Source organism: Dromiciops gliroides, chromosome X, assembly GCF_019393635.1.
Source record: "Dromiciops gliroides isolate mDroGli1 chromosome X, mDroGli1.pri, whole genome shotgun sequence".
In the NCBI taxonomy this organism is placed as follows: domain Eukaryota; kingdom Metazoa; phylum Chordata; class Mammalia; order Microbiotheria; family Microbiotheriidae; genus Dromiciops; species Dromiciops gliroides.
Window position 1 is genome coordinate 64,051,289 of NC_057867.1, and position 23,028 is coordinate 64,074,316.

Below are 23,028 nucleotides of genomic sequence, written 5' to 3' on the forward strand. Positions count from 1 at the left end.
TCCCTGTTTGTTCCCCACCCCCCCCCAGCCTTCCCTGCCACCTTGTCTCATTCCATCAGCTCCGTTTTCCAGACTGTGGGACAATGTATGCTGGATCTGTGGGTATCTTGCCTGAGCACAACGGGCCTCATGTCTATAATTTCCAATAGGTCAGAAGAGGGGAGTGGGGGGAGACCGGGGAGCCAGGGAGCTCAAGCCAGAAGACCTGGGGAACTGCTGAGAGAGAAGGAGAAGCCCACTGTGTGGGAAGGAGGGGAGTTTGGGGACTGGCATGCTCTCAGCTTCTCCCTGTAGAGATTCCCCCCTCTCAGATGAGTGCTGGTCACTGGGAATGGGCCTTAAGAGGCACAATGGTGAGATGAGTCCAGGAGTGACTTGGGCTATTTTCCTCACATTTTAAACACGTCGAAGAAACAAACACACAACGGACACCCTTAGTGCACTCTTCAGTAGCAGATTTAATATTTTGCCCTGACATTTAGTTGCAAGAAAGCAGACTGGTCTCTTTGCCCACCCCACCCCCCACCCCCCACCCCATTACAACAACATAAATACACCAATACATTTCTTTCACAGCTCATAAGCATTAGGGATCATCCAAGGTCACTGCTGGGGGACCCAGAACCAGAGGAGGCTGTTTGGGTGACTCTGCTGAATACAAAGCCTCAATTTGAATCCTTGGTTTGTAGGTCAGTGTCCCTGCCTTGGCAGAGGCACTATGTGAGGGCTGGGCTTGGGCTGTGCCCTGGCCAATGCTGAAATGGGAATCTCATTGTGCCACGGTTAGGCAAATTGGTGATTTGGGGCAGCTGGAGTGGCTGCTGGCTAAGCTCATGAACACTCCAGATGCCTGGCCTTGTTGCCTGTCTCAGAAGGGTGACAACAGGCATTGCCCCATGATGCCATTGGCTCAACTATGTGGCTTCCTCTCATCTGGCCTCAGTCTTCTTGTCTAGAAAATGGGAGGATGGTCCCTGCCTGCCTCTCTCAGGGGCAGAGACTCAAAGGAGATCATATAGGTAGAGATACCTGGGAAAGCAGGATGAGTTCCATGGATGGAAAGGAGCTGAGGTGTTCATGTCATTCTGCCCCTGGAGAGAAAGCCAAATGGTAGGTGGTGCTTGAGGCCTGGTTATCTGCTGTGCTTGGCTATGGGCCAGGGGTTGGCACTACAAAGTGGGCTGTGTTTAGGGGATAAAACAGAAATGACCCAAGTGACTTAAAACCATATCTAGAGTCTGAGAAAGCTTCCATACCCCCATCCTTGTGGTGGTAGGGTGCTGAGGGGGAAGTTGAACTAGAAGGAAAAATTGAGGAAACGTCAGCAAAAGCTTACACTGACCAAACTTTACTAGCTGCTGAGCCAGGCTAGTGGGGGGAGAGGGCAGAGAGGATACAGGGGACGAGAGCTTTCCAGTGAAGGCCAGACATTGACCCTGTTCCTCTGCAAGGGATTATGGGAAGGCTCACATTCATGGAGGCCCTCCAGCCTATGGGACTTTGAAGGGTAGACAGGACAGGGGAGGGTAGAATTGGTAGTAGGGATAGCCATAGCATCAACAGTATCCAAACCAACTTGGATCTGCCACTGACCAGCTGCGTGGCCTTGGACAAATCCCACAACCTCTCTGAGCTTTAGTTTCCTCATCTGGAAAATTTTGGAATTGGGCAAGATGATGTGTGAGGCATCTAATCTTACCTTTAGCCATGTAGCGGGTGTCCTCCCCTCAACTTGGCCAGATGGCCCTCCATGTGTGACCAGGAAAACCAGCTACCTAACAGGGTGTAGCATTGGGGCTACCAGGCCCTTTGAGACTAAGCTGGGAATGAGGGTCCTTTGGGGGTATTCTGCACCTGAATGGCTGAGCCAGCTGCTGTAGACTAGCAGCCCACATTTGGCAGGATAGGGGGGCCCTAATGCCTAATTCTGGGGAGAACTGTGGGTAGCTGGGCTCTAAGAACCTCAAATCCTCAAGACGACAGTGTCTGGTTTGCTTTAGGGCATAAATGCTTATTTGGGAAAGCCATAGATGAAGGTGGATCTAACCCTTCAGCTTAACTCTCAGTGGGACCCAGGCAGGGCTTGCCTCAGTAACATACCAAAGACCCTGTACCTTCTTGCCTTTCAGTCTTAGAAGTAAAACAGCTATGAGGGAAGCTTCTCCCGGGCTCCTCCCCTCTGCTTTGGGTCACTCAAGACCTCAGGATGCTAGACTGTCTGAGCTGGAAGGGACTCTGGGGCTCACTCAGGAACATTGTGGATTTGCATTTGGAGGAGCAAGCTCTGAACACTGGCCATTTACTATTTGTGTAACTTTGACCCGGATGTTCTCCTCTGGGGGCCTTTGTTTTCTCTTCCATAGGATCAGTGGGTTGAGCTAAGTGGCCTCTGAGGTTCTTCTATCTCGCTATCCAGTCACCTAGACCAATACCCTCATTTGACAGATCCAAAGATCAAAAGTTATCTAATCCCATTCCCCAATTTTCCAGAAAAGGAAACAGGCAGAGAGGTGAAATGACTTGCCCAAAGTCACACAGGTAGTAAGTGGAGAGCTAGAATTCAAATCTAGGTTGTCATTCCAAATCTGATGAGAAGTCTGGGACTTGTTCAAGGTTCTATCAACCAAGATCAAGATATAACAAGGTAGAGGAACGAGGGCACATGGGGCTCTCTCAGCTGTAAAGGGGGAGACAGGGAGCCTTCTCAGCAGGTGTCTGGGTCACCCCAGGGGACAAGGATGCAGTCAAGATCAAGCAAAAGCAAGATCCCGGAAGGGTTAGCTGGGGAACAGCGAAAAAGATACAAGACAACATTTCCAGCTGCTTCTTTTTCCCCTTAGCCATGATTTTGGGGGGCCCCTCCAGATCATCATCGGCGGCCCCTCCCCATGGAAACAGGGCCTTTAGAGATACAGATAGGCGATCCAATACACAATGTTGAAGAGCAGGAACGCAGTTGGGAAGAAGACGCGAGAGTAGGTATCCAGGCGGGAGATATGGATGCGGACACGGCCTTCCCTCCAGGTACCCCTCTGGCAATCCTCAATGCAGCAGAAGAACTGCTGGCACTCCTTCCCTGGGCAGCAAGTGGTCTCCTCCTGCTCTTCCTCTTCCTCATCATCATCGTCCTCTTCTTCCTCCACTCTATCAGGGCCCCAGGGCATGCTGCTGGTGATGGTGATGGCAGTAAAGGCAGGCATGCTACTGACACTAGCACCAGTACCAGGACCAAAAGTGGCCCCAGGACTGGCACTAGCGCCAAAAGTGGCCCCAGGACTGGCACCAAAAGCAACACTAGGACTGGCACCAAAAGCAACACTAGGACTGGCACCAAAAGTGGCCCCAGGACTGGTACCAAAAGCAACACCAGGACTGGCACCAAAAGTGGCCCCAGGACTGGCACCAAAAGTGGCCCCAGGACTGGTACCAAAAGCAACACCAGGACTGGTACCAAAAGCAACACCAGGATTGGCACCAAAAGTGGCCCCAGGACCGGCACCAAAAGCAGCAGCAGGACTGGTACCAAAAGCAGCAGCAGGACTGGCACCAAAAGCAGCAGCAGGACTGGCACCAAAAGCTGCAGAAGGGCTGGCACCGAAAGTCGCACCAGGGCCGGTACCAAAAGTGGCGCTAGGACTGGCACCAAAAGTCGCACCAGCACCAAAAGTCGCACCAGGTCCAGCAACAAAACTGGCAGTGGCACCAAGACTGGCAGTGGCACCAAGACTGGCAGTGGCACCAAGATTGGCACCAGTACCAAGACTAGCGGTGGCACAAAGACTGGTGCCAGGGCTGGCACCAAGATTGGTACCAATGGTGGCACCAAGACTGGCACTGGCAATGGGGCTGGCCCTGGGGCTGGCCCTGGCACTGGCAACGGCTCTGGCACTGGCTACGGTGCTGGCAGGACGCTGGAACCAAGCAGATGACAGAGGAAAGGAGAAATCAGTTAACTTCCTAAGCTATGGCCTTTCCTAGCCCTCTAGCTGCCACTAATTCACTGTGTGATCAGCGGTGAGTCATTTCTCTCCTCTAGGTTTCAGATTCTCAATCGGTCCAATAGGGGTGGGTGGGGAGGAGACCTCCAGGAGAAGGGATGAAAAAAGGTTTAAAGTAGGCATCCCTTCTCTGGATTCTCTGAGGCTACCACTGGCTAGATCTCTGAGTCAGCAGCAAAAGACCAGTTCTTTTTTTCTCTACCTGGGCCAGAGCAATAGACACACAAAGCTAAAAACCTGCATTCTCTCCAGGACCTGGGACAGGCCAGCTCCTATGAACAGGAACTCAAGGAGTCACTCCCATTTTGATGGGGATGCATTTGGAATTGCTTGGAATTCAGGGCTTGGAAAAGTTTGTATTGTTTGGGGCTATTCGATGGGATGGGGTTTGTTGGAGCTGAATTTCCCTGGGAACTAGAAAAACTGCTTTTTACCAAAGTTTGGGCAAATTATTTAATGTGCCTCTATTCAGTTTACTTAACTTTCCCAAAAAGCCAAGCAGGACCCTGGCAAAGCTTAAAAACAAGAGCCAATTTCTTCAGGAATTAAGACATCAACATTTGAGAAGAGGATAAGCCCATGGGGTCCAAGTCCAAGGAAGAGCCAGAGTCCCAGGGAAACTGAGGCTCAGAGCCAGAAACCTGACCCCCTCCTCATTGTCCCAGCATGGCAGAGTTGAGAGGGACTTTGGAAACCAAACTGTTCACCTCAAAAGGGCATTCTCAGCACAACATGACCTTACACACAACATGGCCTCCCTCACTCTGCTTCCAGTTCTCTAGTGAGGGCACACCTACCGCCTCACAAGGCACAGAGCCCCCTCTCTGTTGGGACAGCTCTCTACTTCCCCCTTCACCAGCCTCCCACCTATTGTAGAGACAATGAATTCAGGCCCTTACCTGCCTCCCTCTCCTATTGCCAACCAGGAGATGGGACCACCTCTGCCCTCTTCCTTCCCCTGCTTTCAGACTGGGGGCTCTATCCAGGGGGATAGTTGTGGGTGGGTGGAAGTGTTGGGGAATTTCCCTTAGAGTGGCCCAGACCCCTGAGATAGGCAGGGAGCACCTGGCTCCTCTGCCCCAATGTCTCTCCATCCTTTCATGCCATTCCCATCCCTCAACCCCGGCCCCCGACTTACCTGCCTGGATCTTCGGTTGCTGCTGCCCGCCAGCAGCCTCCTGTTCCCCACCAAGTAGTTGAGTGTGGCATACTCAATCAGGGCAGCAAAGACAAAGATGAAGCACACAGAGACAAAGAGGTCCATGGCAGTGACATAGGAGACACGGGGGAGGTGCTTCCGGGAAATGGTGCTCAGGGTGGTCATGGTGAGCACGGTGGTGATCCCTGAGAAGCAGGGAGGAGTCGTGTTAGCAGCTGTCCATGGGAAGCCCCTCAACAGGGCTTAGTGAGCCAATGGAAAACAAGTTCTTAGCTGGGGAAGAGACCTGGCCTGGCCTGCCTCCACCCCACCCTATCCAGTGCCAAGCTCTGGGATGGGGCAGTCGACTGTGTGGTCCACTAGCTTTAAAATCTAAGATGGGAGAGGCAAGGCCAGACGGAACTGATTTTTACAGGCTTCTTTCACTAGATGCCACAGCATGGGCACACTTCAGGGACCACTGCTTCCCATCTCCCCCCCCCCCATCTCAGTGGCATTACTCAGTTCAAGCCATGGGAAAAGCTGATGTAACTAAGAACAAGCCATATTTCGATGGGACTTCCTTTGAGGTTGACAATGTCCTTTCACTGTGAGGTGGGTTAAGTAGTCATATCTCTGTTTTACAAATGAAGTCCAAGGAGGCAAAATCACTTACTTAGGCTCACCTGGCTAGTAAGTATTAGGGCTGGGATTTGAACCCAGGTATCCTGGCTCTGTAAACTAGTACTTTTCCTACTAAAATCACTTGAACCATTGTGGTTCATGTGGGAAAAGATCAGTGCCAAGTGTTTGGAGGGAATGCAGAACCCTCTTCCATCCATGTGACTTCTGCTAAGATCAAGGGCACCCATGCATGTGCTCCCCCAGCTCCTGGGGCAGGGGATGCATGAGAGTGCAGTGTGGACTTATGGAGACGTGTGCTCTAGACCCCTCTCCTTTTCACGGAGGGCAGAGATCCTCTGGATTCAGCACATCTCGGCTCCAGGGAGTCACCAGATCAGAAGTGACAAATGGTATGTTAATGCAATGGACCGCACCAGAAATGCCCTTTAGCAGTAGAAAGGGGGCTGGTTTCCAGAGGTCCCAGAATCTTAGACCGTCAGCCCTCAGAGGTTCTCCAGTCCTGACTCTTATTGCTTGTGTGCAAGAATTCCCCTAGTTGCCCAGCCTTGGGACAGCCTTTCCTTGTATCCAGTCTGGGACCAAGCAGAACCTGCCTATTCAGAGCCACAGGGAGCTGAGTTGTCTAAAAATGCTCCAGCCTTGGGCTCAGAGGAGACTGGGTTTGAATCTCACTTCTGATACTTGAAGACTTGTGAGACACACTAGAATATCACATCTCTGAGAACTGGGATCGTATGACACTGTAGGACTGTGGGAAAACTGCTGCTTCTCTCAGGGCCCCGTTATCCTCATCTGTACATTGAGGGGAGCTGGAATGAGTGGCTTCCCTACCAACTATAACTCTTCCATTCTGCACTCCTCCACTTTGTTGGACTAAACTGGGAGATGTGTGCTAGGGTGATGGGAGACACAAATGGGGTCAACTGGGAACCAGGGCTAACATTTCCCATCCCACATAGACACAAAGAGAAGCTACTGCGTGACTCTGAGAGGAAGCTGGACAGACACTGTTGGAAAGATCATGGAATAGATGAGGGAAAGTGAGCTGAAAAGAGAATGTTGCTCTCAGCACTAAATGAATGCTTCTAGTGGAAGCTCTCCTGTGCACCTTCAGACAAGACACATAGCCTCTCTGAGCCTCACTTGAATCCTCTTTAAATACAGATAGTGATAGCACCTAAGAGGATTGTTGCAATGAGCCAATGTGATGGCATATTAAAGTACTTTGTGAGCCTTAAAGGGCTGGACAAATAACCATGATTAATAGTACTGATGTTAATATAATAATTACAGATGAGCTAAAGGAGGTATGTGTCTCATGGCAGTCCAATCCAGATAAGGGTCATGACCCCATGGGCAGTATTCTTCTGTACATCTCAGAAGTCTCCTGAGCTTTCTCCTTCCACCATTTTTTTCAGAGGAAGGAATAGAGACCCAGAGATGTAACAACCTTGCCCAAGGTCCTCAGTGAGAGCTCAGAGGCTGCTGGGGTGGGGAGAATTGAATACTCCCTTCCCCGCCTTGTCCTGCCTCTTGACCTGCTTCCCTGTCCATTCCCCTCCTGGTGTCCATGTTCCCTCCCTCTCCTTTCTTTGTTCCCAAGAAATGGTCTCACTGTTCTGGCCTTGGGCCTCATCTTCCAGCCTACTGGCCTGCCCTGGCCCCTGATCCAGTTTGTGTTGATGTCCCTCTTTCAATCTTGGAACTCCCCAGCTAATTGACTGGAAAGGGAAGATCTGGGTGGCCTTGGACAGGAGCCTGGAGGCCTTGTCTCTTGTTGGGAGCAGGGATGAGTGAGAAGGTTGGTGCCCCCAAATTGGAAATGGGCTCAGGACCTTCCAATCTTCAAATGCCCTGTAAGGACATGGATTTTTATGGGCCCCTTTGAAGAAGGTCTCATTATACCTCATTTCCATCAAGATAGCCCACCCTCTGCCCTCCAACCCAGCACCCCTCAACCCCTGACCCCTTGGACCTCTGCCCACATTTTTGCTCTCAAATGGGACCTGTAGGAGAATTATTTTGCCACCCCTACCCACCAGCCTCAGTCTTTCAGGTGATCACCATGGCAATGGGGGGGAGGGAGGAAAGAGGCACCAGGTTCTGGGAGAAAATGTGGAGCAGCCAATCAGCCAAGTATGATGATTTCAGGCAGGGGACAATAGCAGCAGCAAGGAGGTACACATCTGATAGTGCTTAATTGATCGAGGGAAGGCCTGGCGTTGGGGTGAGAGAAAGGATCCATGGGAGGGGCAGACATCCTGCGCCATACAAATGTCACAGGTCCACATGACATGTTCTTCCAAACCATTCCTGAAGCTGCCAAGCCCAGTGATTCATCCCAGAAAATAAGTCTGGGTGGGGAGGTGGGGGGGGAGCATCCTATCACTTAGTTACATGTCGTGTGTGTGTGTGTGTGTGTGTGTGTGTGTGTGTGTGTGTGTGTGTGTGTGTGTGTGCATGTGAGAGACAGAGACAGAGGAGACAGGGACAGAGTTCTATACATCTGTGCTTACTTGCATGGACCTGGAAGAATTGGGAGACACACTAGAATGTAAGATCTCAAGAACTGGGATTGTTTTATTCTTTGGGGTTGTAACCCCAGAGCCTAACACATAGTAGGTGCTTAATAACTGCTTGCTAAGTGATGATATCTGGAGATCTCACTACTTTGTCCATTACCCCTGCTGTGCCAGTCCCACCCACTAAGCACTTTACCACTTCCCATGACTCATTCTCACTTGAGGGCTCTGGTCTATGAACTTCCCTTCTGTGCACTCTTTCTTCCTCTTCTTCTGCAGACTACTAGAGGCTCAGAATTGGGCCATTAATCTGTTCACCATCTAGAAGGGCTTTCTTGTCACTGCGACCCATGGCTACACATATTCTCTAGTAGGCTATAAAGGCAGAGGAGGCTTGTCTGTGCCTGGCCCCAAAACACACTCTTCCCATGGACCCACAATTCAAAGACTGTCACTCATTTAAAAGATGTAATAGCTCCAAGAATCCAAATGCAAACACCGGAATGAGCAAAGGTCTATCCCAAGGAACTAGCTCCAGGAGTTGATGCTTGGACACCCATCCTCCCTCATCTTCATTCTCTCACATTCACCTCTTGCTCAGTGCCCAATCCATACCCAATTCTCTTTCTCACAACTATTTTACTTCACTCACTCCATAGAGCAAAAATACCCAGAATTTTTAAACTAGTGTAAACAAAGGACCTTAATATAATGAGTGCATTTACTAATGCAAATTGTCTGAGGTAAGGATGAGTTTACAGCCAGAAAACAGCCCAGCTAAGTGCCTTGCATCTTTGACTTCAGCAACACCATGTTGTAACCATCGGAGCTGATGTAACAGTTCAATTAATTTTTAATTATGTAAATTAAGAAGGGTTATAACATGAGTCATGGAAATCCAGAAATACCCCCACAGATAGCCAGACTTTGGATTTCAAATTGCCACAGTAAACCATTATTTAATGTCAAGAAAATATAATGGGTGCTGCTTCTTCCTCATACCACCCCCTCTCCCTTTCACCCTGGGCTCTTCAGCCATAGGATGTACCTCCATAGTAGACTATATTCTATCTACAATGGCTCAAGTGAGATCCCCATGAATGTTCTAGCTGGAAAGGCCCTCAGCATCTAGTCCAGCTGTTTCATTTTACAAATTGGGAAACTGAAGCTTGCTGTTGGCAAAGTCAGCCAATAAGTGGCAGACCTGGGTCTACAACCAAGTTCTCTAGACTCCTAAGCCACCCTTCTCACTCCCCAGCAACCCTCCAGTTAGATGGATATCCTTTCCCCCATGAAGAAGCCAGACTGTAGTCATGTGCCTATGCTGCACTGGATGCTCCAGGGAGTCCAACTTACCCAAGGATGTCCTAGCTGGGGTGGAATCTCTCTTGATCCAAAAGGAAACCCAGGAGAGCACCACCGTCAATATGCAAGGGATATAGGTCTGAATAGCAAAGTAGCCCATCCGCCGGCTTAGGTCAAAAGAGACAGTCATGACCATGTAATCTCCTGGAAGACACAAAGAGTTTGGTAGACTGCTGAAATGGTAGTCTCAACTTTAGCCCTGTCCATCTTTGGGGAAATGGCCAGCTCCTAGGGCCCTTTCCTGTCAATGTCAAGCTTGGCTTCAGGTCTTAACTGAATGCAAAACTTCCAGCATTGTATTCAGACTCATAGTAGGGAAAAAGGACTTCGCCACCACCACCACCGCCGCCACTACCACCACCACCATCATCATCTCCTTTTCCTGGGATCAGAAACGGGAGCGGGGTTTCCCAATGTCACAAAGCCAGGTGTGTTATCTGGGTCATATACCTGGCTCTCTTAACTCCTAGTCCCAAATCCTTTCCATAATCTCCGCCCCCATCCCCAACATTTCCTCATTTGCACTCCAGGCTTCCTTGCTAGAAGGACCTTGATCCTACTCTGGGAAGACTAGACTCTATCTCACTCTTGATCTGTTGCTTGTCCTCAAGACTATCCCAGCTGTCCCATTGTTCATTGTTTGGCTCCACTTGCTTTGCCATTTAGATTAAACTGTTAACCTTGACAACCTCTTCTCTTCTTCTCTTCTTCCTTCTCCTCCTCCTCCTCCTGCCTCTGTCTCTCTCTGTCTCCCTCTCTCCAATTGTTGGCAGAATTCTCTGTTTACTGATGTTTGAGCATATGCATAAGATACCCTAGCCAACTGGTCTCTAGGCAAAATGGATGGTATAATAGACTGGTTCTAGAGTCTGAGCTGAGAAACAGCCTGTGAACTCCAAAGCTGTATTTGTGTAACATCAGAACAGAACGAAAGGTAGAAAATGCAGTCTGGCACTTCAGTCTGCTCACTGTTTAGAGATGCCTGGATCCAGTTCATTTGAATGTGCTGCTTTCAAGACAATGCAGCCAGAGCCAGAACCAGGGTTACAAAGCTAGAGCTTTGTCCCAGGTACCAACACCTGGAGGGGCTATGCTGCTTTGCTTCCTGAACTTATCTGGAGACCACTATCTTCATGCAATGGTTTAAAGGGGAAGGTGGGTCCTATTGGATGAGAAATGAGTGAAGTTGCAGTTTAGCAGTAATAGGGTCATTTCCTCTTCCAGGAAAATTGTACTCATGGTCAAATTTGGCCACTAGACCCCACTATTCCAAGCAGATTTGCCTCAGATACCTGGTTTTCTAGCTGCAGCTCTGAATCTAACTTGATCTTTGACTTCAGTCACTACTGATTCCACAGAATATAGATTCATGATTTCATGGATCCCTATCATTTTAGAGCTGGAAAGAACCCAAAAGATCATTTACTCCCACGGCCTCATTTTTTACATAGAAGGACGTTGAGGCCCAGAGGAGGGGAAGGGACATGGGGCAAGGAAGGACTGTTTTGGAGAGGAGAGTAGTCGTCTCCAAGGATTTCCAGTTGTCTGTGTACCATCACACTTCTATGAAGGAGATAAAAGAAGCAAATTCATTCAGCCTCAGGAAGAAATTCTGAAGCTCTTCAGCAGTCGCCCCCCAGTGCCTCCACCTTTAACCAAAAGAGCCCACTTCTCCTCGGGGAAGCATCATTTCATTACCAGAATCTTGTCACAGTCTGAGTTTCCAGGGGGCTCCAGGGCCAGGCCAGTTGTGGAAAGAAGAAATGAAACAGACCATTGCACATGGATGTTGGTTCTTACCAGAATGTCTTTCCCACACCCCCCTACCCCCCACCATGGAACTACTGTTTGATTGGAGGAGATACTTGACAACTGCATCATTGACATCCAGTACGATGTGGAGACCAAGAAGGCCAATGGGATTTTGAGCTATGTTAAACAAGGCAGAGCATCCAGAAATGAGAGGTGATGGTTTGTCTCGCTGACCTCTGCCATGGTCAGACTATATCTGGAGTATGGTATTCACATTGAGGCATTGATAAGCCAGAGAGTAAGTTGGGGAGGGCAACTAGGATGCATTATGGGGATCCATGGAAGGAAATGGAGGTGTTTAATTTGGTAAAAAGAGGCATGCTGCTGCTGAAGCATCACATCTGAACTCATGAACTAGGAAGATGGTCATGTGAAAGAGAAATTAGATGGGTTAGAACTAGGAATGGTGACTGCAAGCTGCCAAGGAACAAATTGAGGCTTCATGTAAGGGAATAATAGATTCTTCCTAACTAGGAGACTTGTCCCAATGTGGAGAATGGTCTGTCCCAGAGCGGAGGAGTTGGTTGTTCCTCCCTGATTGCTTCAAGTTGAATAGAGATGACCACTTTTTGGTGGGCTACGGTAGAGATTCTTTTGGAGGTATACAGTGGATGGCTGCTGGGGTCCTTTCCCACTCTAAAATTTGGTGATTCCAGGACTTTTCAGCACGCACCACCATCATCCAACGGTTTGTAGCCAAGATAGGCAAAGAAAGACTCTTCAAATTTTCCCAGAACCAAGGTTAAGACTGTTCTTTTGACCACATGTCCTGGTGTCCCAACTTGCTTTGGGATGAGAAGTGTTGCCTGAGGATCATGGATTAGGGGGTGCCAGCTGAGTTCTTCTCTGGGTTGTGAGCAGTCTGGGCTGAAGTGCCTAAGGTTTGAGGTCCTTGGCACTCTAGGCTTCCAACACTTCCTTTCCATGAGCAGCCTCTGAGGTAGCCCTTCTGTGCTCCAAGGCCAACTCAGCTGCTCTAATTTTGCAGGTTTTCATCTCTCCAATAAAGGTTCATGCCACAATTTAACACATCCCAACTTAACAGCAATCTTCTCACAGCTAGTAACTCATCTGTTTCTTTACTGAGTTAATATTTTCTTGCTACAGATAGATTGATTACCCCCTTAACCTTTTCTATTTATATTTAGTTTCTTTTGGGGCCAGAGAGGAATCCTTTTTTCCTTTGCTAAGAAAAACTAAGAAAAAAAAAGAAAAAGAAAAATTAAGCGATGGAAATCCTTCTTTGGGGACTGGGGAAGGAAGCCAACTCAGTGCTTATACTCTGTGCTTCCTGGGTGGCCAAAAAAGCCAAGTGGCTATGAAGAAGTCATAAATGGTGGAGACAGCAGGAAGCCTCACTGGTCTGGCTTCTGGGGAACTGATGTATAACATAGTAAACATTCCTGCCAGACCAGGGTTGTGACTGAAAGCTTGGGGACCATAGCTCATTAGCTGCGGTTTGGAATAAGAAACCAGCCTTAACACTTTTAGCAGACACTGAACATAGACTTGGCTTCTGCTAATGGTAGATATCTTTGTGTCTTTGCCTTCCTCAGCCAGTGTTTTTCCCTGGAGTGGTGGAGTGTAAGGAAAATTAGATTTGGAGTTAGAATACCTGGGTTCAAATCCCTATTCTGTTACTCTGTGACCTTGGGTAAGTTACTTCCCTTATCTGGGGCCCACCATCCTTCCAATCACCCAGGTTCACTACCTCAGCATCCTTCTTGACTCCTCACACTCCCCCTATGTATCTAAATAGCTCATTTTCTACCAAATCCATTCAGTTAATTTTTGTTTCTATCATTACATTGATCTTTGATTACCCCTTCTCTGCATTCACACTGCCATCACCCTAATTCAGGTTCTCATATTAAAAGAGCCTCCTATTTTGTCTCTCTGCCTTGAGTCTCTTCTGATATCACGTCAGTCCGTCCTTTACATGCTTTCTTGAATATTCTTCATAATGTGCAGGTCTGACCCTGTCACTCCCCTATCCAATAAACTGCAATGGGTCACTATTACCTTTAGGATCAAATAGTCTTGTTTTGCACTTGAAGTTCTTAACAACTTTGCCCCATCCTATCTTTGCAGACTTATTGCACTCTAGCCCTCTCCATGCACTCCATGGTCTAGTCATATTGACCTTTTTACTGTTCCTCACATGTGACACTCCAACTCCCATCACCATGAACCATCACTCATGTAATTTGCACTGGTTTTTCTTGAGCCATCTTTCTGTCCCTGAAAACATTGTTTTTCCTAGTAGACAGGCAACAAAGAGTCAGACGTGGAGTTGGGCCTTGGGGATCAACCCATAGAGATACTGAGATTCATTGATGGTCTTGGCTTTAAGTCCCATAATGAGGTATTCACCCACCTAGGAGTACAGACCTAGGAGCCCAGGACTCTCTTCCATTGTACTGAAGAAAAGGGGGAATGGGTTTGCTTTTTTGACTACAGAGGATTCAATTCTACCCAGTTCAATGAAGAATTCATCAGAGAGTTGGGGGAGTTCAGTGGGCAGGTGTTTGTGACACCAGTCACAGTCCCCTTCACAGATCCTTTTGCTAGTGGTCCCAGTTCATCCCATCTCTGAAAAAAGCTCAGTTCTCGGCATTTCCCAAGACCAAAGCCTTCCCGAAGAGATGACCTGGCTACTTCTTCAACTGGAATGCACATCCAGACAATTGCACATGTCAACCGATCCATCCAGGAGTCAGTTGGGTGGTGTGAGACTCAAGGTCAGAGAAAAACGTCCTCAAGTTGGCTCTTGCTGAAACCTTTGGCTTTGGTGAAATAAATAGTAGAGTTGAGGGATTGGGTCCCAGCTGAAACAGACAGTGTGGGACATCTAAATGAATTAGCGATCTCACTTTCAAATGATTCAGGGACAACCTTATCCTCTACCATTAGATTGAGCCAAGAGGCCTGCCTCCTCATTCTAATTCAACTACTTGCTAGAGGACAGACGATTCCCAGTGGGAAATGGGCAAAGCTTCTCCAACTGCCAGTCCCTTAATCCCTATGGTGGCTGTCCTTCCTCCTTCCCAGGGCTGCTAAGAGGCGCAGAAGAAATATTTGATAAGCACTAACAGGGAAGAGAGTAGGGATTTTCATTATTTTCATCCTCAGTAGAATGAAAGCTTCAGAAAATGTTTTTCATTTTGCCTTTAAATCACTTTGCATTCAATTCAGTTCAGCAAATATTTATTGAGTGCCTACTATGTGCCAAACATTGTGCTGCCTCTGGGGGTACAGAAATATAAAGGAAATAATGCCTGCCCTCAAGGAGTTTCCATTTTACTAGAGGGGCACCCCGTGTTCATAATTGAGTTAACGCAGAGTATATAACAAAATAATTCCAAAAGGCGAGAGAGTGCTAATGACTAGGGGAATTGCCTCATATAAGACATAACACTTGAGTTACGATCTAAAGGGAAGCTAGGAATTATACCAGGTAGAGCTGAGGAGGGAGTGCATTTGAGACATGGAGGATCACTTGTGCAAACACACAGAGACAGGAAATAGAATGTTGCATATGGGGAACAGGTAGCTGGTTAGTTGGCCTAGAATGGAAAGTGAATGAAGAGTAGTCATTTAAAATGACTGGAAAAGTGGGGTAGGAGTCAAATCATGCAGGATGTTAAATCTCCAGATAGGAGAGCTTTTAATTTTCTCCTAGAGACAATAGGGAGCTACCAATGACTTTTTTAAAAATCATAAAAGTATTTTATTATTTTCTGGTTACATGTAGAGATAGTTTTCAACATTTGTTTTTTTTTTAATTATTTTATTTATTTATTTAAGTTTTCAACCTTTTTTTAGATAAAATTTCCAATTTCAAATTTTTTCTCCCTCCCTCCCCTCCCTGCCCCTCTTCCCTAGACAGTAGGTAATCTGGTATATAACATTAGACATATTTCTGAATTAGTCATGCTATACAAGAAGAATCAGAGCAAGAAGAAAAAACCTCAAAAAAGAAAAACAACAGCACCAAAAACAAAAGAGATAGTATGGTCCAATCAGCATCCATATTCCACAGTTTCTTTTTTTCAACATTTGTTTTTTTTTTTTTTTTTTTTTTTTTTTTTTTTTAATTTTTGCAGGGCAATGGGGGTTAAGTGACTTGCCCAGGGTCACACAGCTAGTTAAGTGTCAAGTGTCTGAGGCTGGATTTGAACTCAGGTACTCCTGAATCCAAGGCCAGTGCTTTATCCACTGCGCCACCTAGCTGCCCCCACAACATTTGTTTTTAAAAGATTTCTAGTTCCAAATTTTTCTCCCTCCCTCTCCCCTCCCCAAGACAGCAAGCAATCTGATACAGGTTATATATGTACAATCACATAAAACATATTTCTGTATTAGTCATGTTGTGAAAGAAGAATCAGAACAAAAGGGAAAAACCTCAAAAAAGAAAAACAAAAAAGTAGAAACAGTATGGTTCAATCTGCATCTAGATTCCACAGTTCTTTCTCTGGTTGTGGAGAGCATTTTCCATCATGAGTCCTTTGGAATTATCTTGGACCATTGTATTACTGAGAAGAGTCAAGTCTATCACAGTTACCAATGACTCTTGAGTAGGGGAGTGACATGTTCAGATCTGTGTTTTTGGAATATCAACTAGGCAGCTGTATGCAGGATGGATTGAAGAGAGAAGAGATTGGAGATACGGAGACCAATTAGAAGCTATTGCATTTATGAAGTTGAGGGGGTTATAAGGACTGAACTAGAGCATATATGAGTATTGAAAAGGGGAAGGATATAAAAGTTGATGTAAAGGTAGGATTAATAAGACATGGCAACTGATTGGATATGGGGATTGAAGGAGAGGGAAGCATCAACTATGATTCCAAGGTTGCATACCTGGGTGATTGGAAAGATGGTGGAGCCCTTAGAAACAGGGAATTTTCGAGGCATGAGTTCTCAGGGGAAGATAACGAGTTCTGTTTTTAATGAGTTTAAGATGCCTGTAGGATTTGCCCATTCTGGTTGGGGGTGTCCAATAGGCAATTTGTCAGTGATGTAGGATGGTAACTCCAGAAGGAAAATGGGATTGGAGATCTACTGTAGACTTGGGAGTGAGGTGTGTAGAGGTGCTGATAGAAGACAATCTTCCCTGTCCTTGGTCTCCTCTTTCAAGGCAGCACTGTGCACCATGCTGCCCTTTCTGCCCCCCCCCTTCCCCCCACAATTCATTAAAGTGCTTTGTTCTTTTTTCTGCTTTTTTTCTGCCAAGGCCTTTCAATCCACTACTTCTGGGGGAGGTACTGATCGATCCCCAGCTTTAGCCTGCTCTTAGCTTTCTTTTAGCCCTGACTTGCCCTTGAACCTCTCCACCATCAACTGTGCTTTGATGTATAAGATGTCCTTACCAGCGCCAGTCCGAAGGACTTCAGATGTGTTTCGCAGTCCCGTAAAGTCAAACTGGTAGAGCCTCCAAGAGCGCTGGTCAGATACTTCAATGGAGTAGCGCCTCCAACGGTAAACGATCTCTTCAGCTGGATAACCATCTGGAAAATGGGAGAGCTCAGAGAAAGGCTGAAGGCCATACCCCTGAGAGACTTGCTTGAATGGAGCCTGCTTAGTTGTCTGGCCCTCTCTAGTCTAGTGGCCCAAGATTGACCTGCCATTTGTATTTGAGACAACTGGCATGGCTCAGGAGAGGTCCTTCATTTTCTAAACATCGCAGAGACTTTTGGCCATTGTCTTGAGAATAAGTCATGGCTCAGCCTCTGCTTCTAGACTGTTTTCCAGGCTCCACTTTATAGAAAAGGAAACCAAGACCTACATGGTTAACTAACTGCCACTTACTGGCCCTCTGACCCTGGGGTTGAGTTGGCACTTGAACTCAGGTCCTCTAACATCATTGCCCTTTTCATGATTCCATGACTCTTTGGGCTTAAACGTAGGGCACTATAACCCCCCAACTGAGGAGTTGGGTTTTTAAGATCATTTAACCAAGAGTGAAGTGGAAGAGCTGAGTCCAGTACAATTCAGGTTATCCTTCAAATTCGATAGCTGGCCCCAGACGTCTCTCTTTTGCTGGGAATTGCCCTCTGTTATACCAGTGCCAGACCTTCCCTGGGCTAATGAGCTCTCTCCATCAGTCTCAGACTCACCATGCTTTCCTTCTGGTAGCTTTTAGCCCAAAGCCCCCTGGGAACTCTAGAAAGTATTTGTGGGGGTCACTGCAGTGACTTCAAGATAGTGACTCTATAAACCATGGGAGTAGGAGCAGTCACGTTTGGCTGCTCCTTTCCTAGACCCTGGTCTCAAAAAGGGCCAATCAGCTGGGAAAGTTGTCATCCTGATCAAGCCCCAAGGGCTGAGTTTTGGAGTCCCACCATTTCTCCTCCCCCGCCTCCCAACAGATTGGATTGGTTCCAAGCCCAGACCCAGGCTTGTCATGGAAGCTGATTCTCCAGGTACCCCGATCACTAGGTAACAACCAATTCAGGAAAAGATATAGGAGCCTTTCCCCATCTCCCCCACTACTGCTTCTAAACTGGGCACCTGGAAACCCCATTGGCCTGCTCACTCTTATTTTTTTATTTTATTTTATTTTATTTTGGCGTGGGGTGGGGGGGGCAGTGAGGGTTAAGTGACTTTCCCAGGGTCATACAGCTACTAAGTGTCAAGTGTCTGAGGCAGAATTTGAACTCAGGTCCTCCTGAATCCAGGGCCAGTACTTTATCTACTGTACCACCTAGCTTCCCCTGGCCTGCTCACTCTTGATTGAAGCCATGCCTTTTAACCAACCCATCCAGGAGGCCTTCCTCAGCCAGGCTCTAGTGTTCTCTCTCTCCACCTAGCTCCTCCCATATTCACTAGCTGTGCCATTCCTTTGGCACTAGATACGGGGCTGCTCCCTGATACCTCTGGTACTAATGTGAAGGCCAAGGACCTAGATTTGAATCTTGACACTGTCACTTACCAGCCATGGGACCTTAGGCAAGTAACTGGACTTCTCTGGACATTTGTTTCCTACTCTATAAAATGGGAGAGATGGACTAGATAAATTCTAAGGTCATCCCCAGCTCTGTCTGATGTATTTCTTTCTTTCTCTCTCTCTCTCTCTCTCTCTCTCTCTCTCTCTCTCTCTCTCTCTCCCTCTCCCTCTCCCTCTCCCTCTCCCTCTCCCTCTCCCTCTCCCTCTCCCTCTCCCTCTCCCTCTCTCTCCCTCTCTTGTTCTCTCCCTCTCTCCCTCTTCCTCCCTCCCTCTCCCCTCTCTTTCTCTCCCCCTCCCCCCCTCTCCCCCTTTCCCTCTCCCCCTCTCTCATTGTGTGTTTATTCAATTTTTCCTATGCATTAATCTTGTTCTCTCAGCTAAATGCCCATTCCCCAAGGTCAGATAACATATCTTTCTCATCCAAAAAGCCCCCACAGTGGTGAACACAGGACCTAACAACCAAGTAGGTACCCAAGCAATATTTGTTGTCTTCTCTAGTTGTTTAGTTTTCTCTGCCATCTCTGAATTTTGAGTTTAATTGGCCTGCCATCACCCTGAAGTGATGGGTAACAAATACACAGAGATCTGTCACTGGATGTGAAACAGGCCTCATTAGAAAATCCCTGAAGGTGTGAACAATGTCCCATTGTCATCATCACTGAATCTGTGTTGCACCAAATGAACTCCTCCCACCTCTGTGGCCCCTCCCCCACTTTGGTAACTATATTTCCAGAGACACTAGCCCCCTGTGTCTGAGGCACACAGGATCACTGGGCGGGGGGGGGTGTGGGGATTGCTGGTCTTCTTCCATTGAGGTCGGCTTCGATCTGTGACAAAAATGTCAAAGAGCTTGGGAAAAAGGGTCCCAATGCTATGCACTGCACAGAGGGAAGAGGTTGATACCAACAGCATGACTCAACAGGAAGGTTAACTAATGGGAAAGCTCTGAGGCCCAGTGAGCCAGGAATCAGTAAGAGGGAAGGAGAGCCAAGCTAGGTAGGAGAGAATGAGACCGAGGATCTGAGAACCGCCCCAGAAGGTACTTACAACTGGAGAAGATGAGAGGGCAGGAGTGGGTGTCCATTGGAAAGTTCTGGAGCTGGAGGAGACATTCCGCCTCTATGGTCAGCCTGGAAAAGGGGGTGGGAGAGAGAGAATATATATGAATATGAATGAATGAATGAATGAATGAATGAATGAATGAATGAATGAATGAATGAGAGACTCTTGGCCTATGGGCTTCTAGCTGGAAGGCACATCAGAAGTCACCCAGTGCCCCTCAGCATTCACATGACACCTTGAACCTCTGGCTGGGTGGGAGGCAGAGGAACAGGATCCAGATCTGGGTTCAGCTGCTTCCTGCCTGTGTAAGGTCACCCTTGTCTAGGCATCCATCTTCCCCTCTGTAATTGAGGATCAAAGTAGAGGATCTCTAATGATCCCTTCTGATCCCCTCTCACTCCATACTTCTGGGCCCCTCCCTGACCATCACCTGAGCCAGAGTCCCCACTCTGGGTGTTGACCCAGGGCTGGCCAGTTCCTTGGCCCCACTCCCTCTAAGAAACAATGTCAAGGGCAGGGCTCCCTGCCCATGACCAAGAAGGGGTCAGCCAGGTCAGGCAGACAAGCCGCGTACTCTGAACTGTTGTCTGTCTCTCAGTCCTGGTCCCCAATCCTCCACTCCTCCATGTACCTAAGGGTGTAGAGAACTTTCCCGTCATTCCAGATGCGCAGCAGCTGATTGGGAGTGGTGATCCAGTGTGAGTCGGCCCTCTTGGAGTTCCGGAAAAAGGTGTCGGGGATCCAGATGCGGCTTACCATGTTGCTGTTTAGAGTTAGGGCTTTCAGGGTGCTATTGAAGCGAAGGCGGCGGTCATACCAGCTCTGGGCAAAGAAGATGTCAATGGTGTATTCCTGTACAAAGGAAGGAAAGGCTCAGGAAATTCCCCTGCATGGGAGAGCAGGCAGGATAAGGACAGAAACAAGGGGGCTACCCCACCGTAGGGCCCCAGGAGGCAGTGTGCTACAGTGGAGAGAGTCCTGGACAGGAGCCCAGGGGGCTTGGCTCCTGAGTATTCTACTTATGGTCACTGTGGCACCTCAGGAAGGTCATTATTTTGTGAGGCAATGAGGGTTAAGTGACTTGCCCAGGGTCACACAGCTACTAAGTGTCAAGTGTCTGAGGCTGGATTTGAACTCAGGTCCTCCTGAATCCAGGGCCAGTGCTTTATCCACTGTGCCACCTAGCTGCCCCCAAGGAAGGTCATTTTATCCTCTCTGTTTTCTCAGTGGAATAAGCTCTGCCACAGCCTATGATCCTACGATCCTAGTCTCTGTCATTTACTCACTTTTCTGGCTTGATATATGACACTTAATCTCTCTGTACCCCAGTTTCCTCCCTTGTAAAATGAGAGAGTTGGCTTCAGGAAGCACATAGTAGTAGGTAGAAGGTCATAGGAGCATAGAGAGATGGAAGGGATGTCAGAAGTGAATGAGCCCAATTCTCTTATTTTACAGGTAAGGAAACTGAGGCACAGGGCGGTGAAGTGACTTGCCCAGGGTCACAGCTTAGTCAATGTCTGAGGTAGGATCTGAGCACAGGTTTTCCTGACTCTAAGCCCAGTACCAGGTGGTGCCAGGAAGCCTGGGTTCTATCCCTCACTCCAAGGTTGAACATAGCAGGAAGCTCCAGGGTCAGTCTTCCCTTGGCCTCAAGGGCCTAGTCAGGGGGCACAAGGCCTGGCCAGGAAATGATAGGAGCTCGGTTCCCCCTCTCTTGAGGGTTTTCCCTTCCACCTCATTGAAGACACTGGAAGCTAAAAAGACCATTGACTGCGAATACTACCTCTGGGAACCTGGGCAAGTGATTAAACTTCTGAGCCTCCGTTTTTTCCCCTGTAAAATTGGGAGGTTGGGTCAACTTCTGAGGTCCTTTTCAGCTTGAAATTCTATGATCCTATTTCTTGTTCATTTGTCTGTGGGTGTACAGAGTCGGAAGGAATGGGAGATAGAGAGGCAGAGACAGATTGAAAGAGAGAAAGAAGAGAGAGCCTCACCTCTCTTAGTCTGTCTTAATCTCCTTTATCTCTAGATGTGGGAGGTTTAGATACCACGGATGGCTGGCCTACGGGTGAAGGGAGGTATGGGTAGGCTGCTTTTGAAGTAATCCTTAGCAAGACTACAGGAGAAAGGGGTCTTGGGAAAGAGCAGAGGAAGGGGAGGAAGGAGGAGGTCAGTAGGGTGGAGCATTATTTCCCTGTTAGTGAGTGGACTCTGGGCTACATTTACTGTCTCCCTGACATACAGAATGCATCGTGTCTTGCATATGTATGAAATGCTAATTGAGCCTGGTGACCATTTTCATCTCTAGCATTTCTGACATACTCAACATACAAATCATGAAGGTAGAGAAGAATATTCCATATATAATATTCTCTCATTCTCTCTGTTCTCTCACTCCCTCTCTCCTCTCTTTCCCTCCCTCCTTTTCTTTGTCTCTCTCTCCCTCCCTCTCTCTCTCCCTCCCTCTCTCTCTCTCTCTCTCTCTCTCTCTCTCCCCCTCCCTCTCTCTCTCCCTCCCTCTCTCTCTCCCTCCCTCTCTCTCTCTCTCTCTCTCCCCCTCCCTCCCTCCATTGTTCCCTCCCTCCTTCTCTCTGTTCCCCCCCACACACATATAAAATATAAGATTTTAAAAATCTTATAAACAATAGAGGCAAGGGTGGACATCCTTATTATTTAATGGGAATGCTTTTCATTTCAAATTCCTCCATCGTATAAGATATTAGCTTGCAGTTTCAAATCTATGCTTCATTGTGTTAAGGAAAGCTCCTACTATTCCAATTTTGAAGAATAAATGAATGCTGTATTTTATGAGAAAAATCTGCACTTGATAGCAGGAACTCTCTATTTTAGTCTTGCATTTATTACACAAACAAGAAAGGAGAAAAAAGGCAGCATGTGACAAGGACCTGGGAAAGGACAGCCTGAGTCTCAGACAAGCCCCCGAGTCATACCTGTAGCAAGAGAGCAATCTCTCAGAGACACCACGGTAAACAAGAGATTGCAATGAGCTGTGTTATTCTCACATTAGTGTCAACCCAGTACTAAAGTTTTGCTAAGAAAAATACTGAGGTTGGCCACCCTTGGGACAGTGGAAATGCTGCTCTGTTTGGAGTCAGGATACCTAGTTCCAGCCCCAGATCTACCTGTGTGACATTGCACCAGTACCTTCACATCTCTGGGTTTCAGTTTCCTGCAACTTAACACAGGTTCCCTGAGTAGAAAGAAGTATGAAGTCCCTGAGCAGTTTGGGATAGTTAATAGAATACTGAATTTGGTGTCAGGAAGACTTGAGTTCAAATTTCACCCCAACACAAGGCTCACACATCTAGAGAATGAGTATGTGACTATAGACAATTCATTTAACTTCTCTAGTCTCAATTTTTCAAAGGTCCTCAAAGACCCTTTGTTCTAAATCCATGATTCTATTCATTTTATTTCTATATCTTTAGAACCTAAAATGATGTCTGGCATATAGTAGATGTCTAATAGATGGTTGTGGGAATCTTGGGAAGATGGCGAAGAGAGGTAACCTAGGGT

At 47.6% G+C, this 23,028-nt stretch overlaps 1 protein-coding gene across 2 annotated transcripts in view; it reads right to left on the bottom strand.

Moving 5' to 3' along the window:
• Positions 1-560: 560 nt before the first annotated feature.
• LOC122733298 (gamma-aminobutyric acid receptor subunit gamma-4-like) overlaps positions 561-23,028 on the bottom strand; it is a 67,353-nt gene continuing 44,885 nt past the window's right edge. For both annotated transcript variants that reach the window (XM_043973578.1, XM_043973577.1), the window contains exons 5-10: positions 20,123-20,343; positions 19,477-19,559; positions 16,853-16,990; positions 9,660-9,812; positions 5,137-5,342; positions 561-3,911 (exon numbers count right to left, since the gene is read on the bottom strand). In XM_043973578.1, coding sequence (XP_043829513.1) covers positions 2,904-3,911; positions 5,137-5,342; positions 9,660-9,812; positions 16,853-16,990; positions 19,477-19,559; positions 20,123-20,343 — 1,809 coding nt within the window. In that variant the 3' untranslated portion in view covers positions 561-2,903. The remainder of the gene's footprint in view (positions 3,912-5,136; positions 5,343-9,659; positions 9,813-16,852; positions 16,991-19,476; positions 19,560-20,122; positions 20,344-23,028) is intronic.